The sequence below is a fragment of the Hypanus sabinus genome, chromosome 5 (genome assembly GCF_030144855.1).
Source record: "Hypanus sabinus isolate sHypSab1 chromosome 5, sHypSab1.hap1, whole genome shotgun sequence".
NCBI classification, from domain to species: Eukaryota; Metazoa; Chordata; class Chondrichthyes; order Myliobatiformes; family Dasyatidae; genus Hypanus; species Hypanus sabinus.
Window position 1 is genome coordinate 148,146,713 of NC_082710.1, and position 7,640 is coordinate 148,154,352.

The 7,640-nt window shown below is 41.0% G+C and overlaps 1 protein-coding gene across 2 annotated transcripts in view; it reads left to right on the forward strand.

The window, feature by feature from the left end:
- The window catches only part of atp11a (ATPase phospholipid transporting 11A), a 140,973-nt gene extending 134,456 nt beyond the window's left edge, over window positions 1–6,517 (forward strand). The window contains exon 29 of one of the 2 annotated variants that reach the window (XM_059970596.1): window positions 5,682–6,517. In XM_059970596.1, the coding sequence (XP_059826579.1) occupies window positions 5,682–5,939 (258 nt within the window). In that variant the 3' untranslated portion in view covers window positions 5,940–6,517. The remainder of the gene's footprint in view (window positions 1–5,681) is intronic. The other variant, XM_059970595.1, reaches the window with a different exon arrangement.
- The last annotated feature ends 1,123 nt before the right edge of the window (window positions 6,518–7,640 follow it).

The window sequence follows — 7,640 nt, forward strand, 5'->3', positions numbered from 1 at the left end:
CTCCACTGTCCCACCTGTTTCAAGTCTGGTCTATAGATTGGGAGACCTGACAGTATGCAAAAATCTAAATGCAACCCAACCAGAACTGGAACAAATTGATTCTCTTCCTATACTCAGGCACTTTTGCAGTAAGGGCCAATTTCCATTCTGAATGATTAATTTTTAAATGATTCATGTACAAGATTGTCCAGATCTGTCTTAGTGACACCTTTCGACCTCGTTCCATTTGAAAGGAAATATTCTGCCTTTTTCTTTCACCAAAGTTAGTTATGTATTCTTTTCCCACATAATATTCCATCTGCTGGGTCCTTGCCTATTCATTTACCCCATTTGTTATCCCCTTGAAGCCTCTCTGCATTTTGACAGCCCATACTGAGTCTTTATAAGGTATTGGTTGGACCACATTTGAGTGTTGTGAGCAGTTTTTGGGCCCTGTAGCTAAGAAAGGATGTGTTGGTATTGGAGAGGGTCCAGAGGAGGTGTTTGAGAATGATCCTGGCAATGAAAGGAGCTCTGGGCCTATACTCACTGGAGTGTGTCTGGGGGAGTTGTCTCAAACAGTGTGCAAATGGTCCTACAAGAGACAGGGTGTTTAACCTCCCAGTTGGGAAATGAGAGGATAGAGATGTAGAGTCACACAAGACAGAAGCACGCTGACCAAGATTTCCATCTAAACTAGTCCCATTTGCCTGTGTTTGGCCCATATTGGAATAAATCCTTTTCTAATCATGTATCTCTCCAAGTGCCTTTTAAATGTTGTTAATGTACCTGCCTCTTTCTGTTCCTCTGGCAGCTTATTCCATAGACCGACCACCCACTGTGTAACAATTAACCCTCAGATTGCAATTAAACCTTTTCCGTCTCTCATTAAAACTATCCCCACCAGTTCTTAAACCCTTGTCCTGGGAAAAAGACTAGGTGCACTCACCCTTCTATGTCCCTCAAGACTTTAGACACATCTGTAAGATCACTCTCATTCTCCTATTCTCCAGTGAATAAAGAGCCAACCTGCTCATCCTCTCCAAGCGCATAGCTGACTGAGGTTCTACATAGCTGCAGTATGACTTTCTTTAGTTTTATATTCAACACTCCTGGCAATGAAGGCGAGCACGTCAAACTCCTCCTGTAGCACCTTAACCACTTTCAGTGAACTATAGACATAGACTGTACTTCAATGGTATGAAGGGGTCTACCAATCCTCCTTTCATTAGGCCCTCCTGATGTATTACACCTCGCACTTGCCTGGATTAAACTCTACCTGTGACTTCTCTGCCCTTCTTTGATAGTCCTAGTTTGGGATGTCTTGGACATGGTAGAGAGAAGGGTAAAACGATGTGGAGGGGCTGCACGGCTGACAAAGGAGAATGTCACAGTAGGACATACTGGAGAACTCATCTACAGGGACAATTTGAGTGGAGCTCAAAAATAAAGCAAGGTGCAGTTATGCTGATAAGATTGTACTCCAGGCTCCCAATAGGCACAGAGAGAAGTAGGAACAGATATGTAGATAGATTATGGAACAGTGCAAAAACAACAGAATCCTTAATACAAGAGGCTTAGATGGGTCAGGATTTTTTTTTTCATAAAGTGTGTCCAACAGGAGAGTCCAGCTAGAGGAGAAAACCTGGTTTTGGAAAATGTGACGGATCTGTTAGTGGGTGAACATTGAGAATTTAATCACAACTCTTCATATTTAAGGTAGCAAAGATAAAGTCTTATCTTACTGGGAGGTCAAATTGTGACAGGATAAGACAGGAGATTTGCATTTAGTAGAATAAGTAATCATCTCAAAAGGAGACAGGAGCTAAGGGCGTTCATTGGGAGCAGTAGCCACTGGACAAGTCCACACCTGACATGTTGGGAGTTGTTTAAGGAACAGCTGGGTAGAGTTCAGAATCGTCTTCAAGAAAGGAGCCAGGTAAGGCAAGGGAACTTTGGATGACCCAAAAAGTTCTAAATTTAGGAAATGAAAGTGTATGTAATATTTTGGACTGGAACCTCAGAATATAAAGGCAACAGGAAAGGATATTTAGGAAGACCTCAAAATCCATGAGATGTCATAAGTGAGCAAGATCAAGGAGGTAATGTGGTTAATAGGTTTACTAATATCACCAAAATTGGTAGTGTAGTGGACAGTGAGGTTTTAAGCAGGACCTGGATGAAGTGGGGAAATGGTCTGAAGAACAGCACTTGGCATTTTGGCAAGTTAAACTCGGGCATGACTTTGCAGAATACATGATAAAGCCTCTGAGCAGATCACAGAACCTGGGTGAAACCCGGGCTGCAGCTCCATAGTGCCCAGAAAGTGGTGACACAGTTGAGTAGGATATTGAGTACAAGAATTCAGATGTCACCTTACAACAGTACAAGTTGTTAGTGAGACCACACTAGGATTACTGAGTGCAGTTCCAGTAGTCCTGCTATAAGAAAAATGTGTTTGAACTGAAAAGGGTTTATAAAAGGCAGAGGAGGGTACTACCAGGATTGGAGTGCTTGAGTTAGAAGGACAGGCTGGAACATTTTACCCCTCGAGTGTAGGAGGCTTATAGATGCATAAGAATCCTGAAGGGCAAAGATGAAATGGATGCCCACAATGTTTTTCCCCAGGTAGAGGAGTCTAACACCAGAGGACAGCGGACGTAGATTTAAGGTGGGGGTAAAGATTTAAAAGGAACATGAGGCTGTTTCCATGCTGTAAGACGTTATGACTCTGTCCCTACTTCTACAGATCTTCAGGCTCTTGTTTAAATAGGTTTCTCCACTGGATTTGATCAAGTCAGACTGGCCAAAAAATCAGATGCAATTCATTTTGAAGATTATATCAGGAAGTTGGAATCACTCATGCTGGCCTTGTGCTGTTCTTTTCACTGTGTCAGAAGTATTATAGGAATTTAGTTTACTAGAAGGTCTGTCACCAGTAATGGTTAAAGGCAGTAATTTTAACTTCACAGTGTAGTTTTTGGTTTCTACTCTCAGACATGGAGATGTTTCGATGTAATTAAAGCTGAATAGGATTCAGGCTCCACAGCAAAGCACTCTTTGTAAATTGACATCGGTGAGAAGTATTGTTGGAGGTCCCTACATATCACTGGAGTGGCTGTCACAAAGCAACGTCGTCTGGAAAAGCCACCGTGTTAGCCTTGGAGCAGAGTATTGACATCACTACCTGTTTCCCTGTCAGAGCTATTAGCAGAATACAAGTTTTCATTCCCCACCTCATGCATGAGAAGGAGTAATGGCCCTCTGAATACCTTTGATAGAGTAACTGGAGAAAGATGAGGATTTGACTGAGTGGAATGCTTATCCACAGAGCAGAATGCTGTACAATGCATAGGCTTTATCAAACAAGTTGTCCATTACTAGCCGCATATCTTGACTAATTGAGTAAGATTCTGATGACTGTTTGTGAGCACTGATAGCAGATTACTCAGGTAATCCCTCTCTATCCTGCAGGAAGCACAGATTTCTTCCTGACCCATTGTTCTCTGAAACCCTAGACAGACAAGATTTCCATGATGAATGCTGGAAGTGACTTGCCCTCTAGATATAGCCCCATTTCAATATATCGACCCAAAGAGCATATTGACACTGATCCTTGAGGACACACAGAATAGTATTGGTCACTATTCTGAAAGAACTCTTTTGCCTCCTCTAACATTTGAACAGGGTTTGCAGTGCTTTCCTAATTTGTTAACATTTGCTGCCTTCACTGCAAGGAACCAACTGTTACTGCTGCCCGACCACAACAAATGCAATAGAGAGAGAGAACCAGTTTTCCCCTACTGAACCCACGGCCTGCACCAGTGTTGTTGGCCGTAAACACAACCAGACCAGCCACGTGATTAGGACAGAGGCCACACATCCTGTGTTGAGTGACTCACCACGTCACATTCTTAAGCCAGGAGGGTGGACTGTGCTACAGTTGTCTGGATGGGTACAGCTCCAGCATTTCTCAGGAACCAGAACCGAGCAGCCTAGTTAGTAGGTCTCTGATCCTGATTTTGTCAGTGTACAGTGACTACAGTCTGTGCAGTAACGTACCCAGGCGGACACCATCTTCTAAAATTCTTACCACAATGAAGAACAGCAGGTGCATGGAAACACCGCCATCTACAGGGCGCTCAGGTAGTACACTACTCTGACTAGGAAATAGAGGATTCCAATTCATTGGGACACATCGGGCGGGATCAGTTCATTTTGACCCAATTAAGTGGCTGCCCCAATTAGTCGGTTTCATGCAAATAGTTAAAAAGATATATAAAAAAGACAAACTACCTTTTAACTGAGTAACAATTTTACATATTTAAATGAAATACAGAACAAATTAGAACACTAGTCATACCACTACAGTACTATAAAACTGTATATTCATTCCTAATAGTTATCATCGTAAGAATTCATTCGGTGTACTCTGTGTTCTTTTGATTGACTGTAAATGAACACAATCAGTGCAGATACCTGTCTTCATACAATTTTTTTTGATAACCACATCCTCCAAATTTTTATTGTAACATTCAAGATGATTGTAGATACCTTCAAATTCTTCATAATTCCTAACTTGAAGTACTGGAATAGCTTCATTTTCACTCCCAGCTGTTTCTGGCATCTGCAAGCCTAAATGCTTGAACCACAAATAGTTTCAAATTGTCTTAGTGCTCACCAACAATTGTCACCAACTATCAATGACAAAACACATGCAACTCTTGCTGTTTAAAACTCTGTGCTCTAACTGCAGTCTGTTCTAACGGCCACACAAGTGTGTACAACTGACACTAGTTTGGCAACAGTCTCCTGCCTCAATGAAGTGACACAGTGTCCCAAGTAAATGAAGCGAATCCCGGCTATTTTCTCGATCAGTTTTTGTTCTTTACAAGTCACCTCAAATAAGCTGTTGCTTGATTAACTGATGGTCCAGTTAATCGGGACCCACTGTATATTGCCAGTCCTTCATTGTTGTGGGTTCTCCCTGGAACTCCCTCCCAACAGTGCTGTGGGAGTACTTCTAACAGAAAGCACTTGTTGAAGGACAATTAAAGATGGGCAGTACATGTCTAGATCCTAAAAATGAATAAATAATTTAAAATAGACCCATGGAGTTCTATTCACTAGTGCACCACAATTGTCATAGTAATGATTAAGAATCCCAACCCTCCCTCTCAGCTGTGTCAGCCCTGAGTATTTATCCTTTGGACCTCTTTCCTTATTCTAGTGTTCTTACGAATAGTTTCTGTGAGTGGTTGTGATGGCTGGTTAGAGTCTCCCGAGCTGTTTCTAGGATAGATCAGGTGGCTGCAGTTCGCAACTTTGAGCAGTCATGGGGCATAAGGTCCTGTTATAAACTAGAGCTTACCAGCCTTGATGTGGTTATATTATCTAACTAAGGTTATTAGTAGGTTTACTGATGAATGGAGGTGGGAGTGTGAGTGGGAAACCAGGGATGTCTATGGAGTTTGGTGGCTTTTTGGCTGGGGAATCAAAGAGGTTGATTGGTCTGGCAGGGTTTCGAGGGGATCTCTGTTATCTCAGGAGTTGGTGCGTAGGAACGAATCTGACTGAGGAGGTGACCTTGCTTGAAATGCCTTATTCTTGCATTCTTCAATAATTGCTGCGTCAGCTTTTGGACTAAGTGTGCTGTCATTTTACTAACGATAAAGCTAATAAATTGTTTTCTTTGATGGCAGGAGATCTTAAGGAAATCCAAGAAGTTAGAATTCACCCCACTTGCTCCTGCTCAGACTTCCATCTACACAAACAACATGCACAGATCCCACGAAGAAGGGACGCCTCTCTCTAATCCAAATCCAGGAAAGGTGACGCATACATATTGGACAGAGGATGAATATTGTAACAGTCTATCAATGTTCGACTATTCTGGTAATGACGGCCCTTCCAATCCTCGCCCTGTGTTTGTTGGATCTGGTCTGGAAACGCCAGTATAGAAGTGAATATCGTTGAATACTGTGATTTTGAGTTTAATTATTTCTTGTTTTAGTAAAACAAATACTATTGGGTTCAAGATCCATTTTCATATTAAGCGTTCATATTTGTTTTCAAGTGTACAGTAATATGACATTCTATATTCTGCCTGGGTTGGTGTGTCCTACAAAATACACAGTCCGGTACTGTGTGGCTGGAGCCATTACACAACTGTATTATCCTTTCATTTTCTGCGGAACTCTGCTTTGTCATCCAGTAATATTCAAGCATTGAAACATTCAACAAACTGATCATCATCTTATCAAGAAGGGGACTTCAATGGAAGGATAGTTTCGTTCATTGTTCACCGTGTCTGTCAAAGTTCCTTTATATTCATCCTTTAATAAAGCTTACTTTGACTTTCTATGTAAACAAAATTCTCTGCAGTTCATCAAGAAATCGCTGTTAATTTGCTGTCTCTAATTGGTTCATGCAAACAGCAAATGAACTCTGGTGCCATTTTCAGCATTGTCCAGAAGCAACTGTTTGCTGGTTACTTTAATTTCTGGGGTGCTATTACATTAAAATGACATTAACTGCATGTTAATTCAGGGACAAATCACTCTAAATCTCTACCTATAACCTTGACTTGCCTCCTTATGCTGGTCCTTATTGCAGTAGTTTGTGTTTTAAGCCTAATGTTATAACAGTTTACATTGAGCCAGTCTACAATATTGGTTAGTTCACTGCTAATTCACACCTTATGGAACATTTGTTTCTTTGTCTGGTTATAATACTCCATATGTGTTAAAAGACTGATTTGGGCTGGTCACCATCTTGATTTCCTAATTTAGTTTATCAACTCACATTGATATTTCATAAACTGTTGCAAAACACTTTGCAGGAGGATTATGAGATAATATTTAGCACTAAGTCACTCAATTAGGACAGATATAAGGCAGCTAATTAAAAATAAAAAGCTAGAAAGCTATTGGGCCAACAGCCCAAAATCATAAAAACCAAACAGACATTAATAGTAACCAAAATGTTGCCACCTTGAAGCCCAATTTTCCCTAAGGAAACAACTTAAATGGTTCCTGCATATATTGTTTTTCTGGCCATTCGTTCATTGTTATTCAATATCTTCAAATTCTTTCCGGAAACCCATATCAATACCATAGGCATTCCTTCCCAAAATACACCCTATCCTCGTTATATGCAAGGGATACGTTCCTCGCAGTCGACGCATAATGTGAAATCACATAATGTGAATAATTATTTAAATGGTGAAAATAGGGATGCGTTCCAGAGGGCTTTCTAAATATGTTTTATCTGTAATTGATTCACATTTTCATACCAATATGACACAAAATCAGTACCACAATGCAGCATTTATATTTCATCAATTTAAGATAATATTCAATGTAATAAATGATAGAAAGTTAACATACTAGGCTGTACAGTACTCCCCAACAGTGGCAGGTGTGTTCACTCTGGGAGATGAGTGGTTGTTGTGGTGTCGGGCACCTTTACATGGATGAGGTGGACATCGAGCACAGCAAGGGGTGAAGGAAGACTCACAGAACGGCAGCAGCAGATGACACTGGTTTGAAGAATATGGTAAGGGTTGTTTGCTTGGCAGCATTTTGTTTTTCAGCATAAATTTGCTTGTGGGGAGATGGGCTGACGGCAGGGAACGACTGAAATGCTGACTCTGTTCTAAA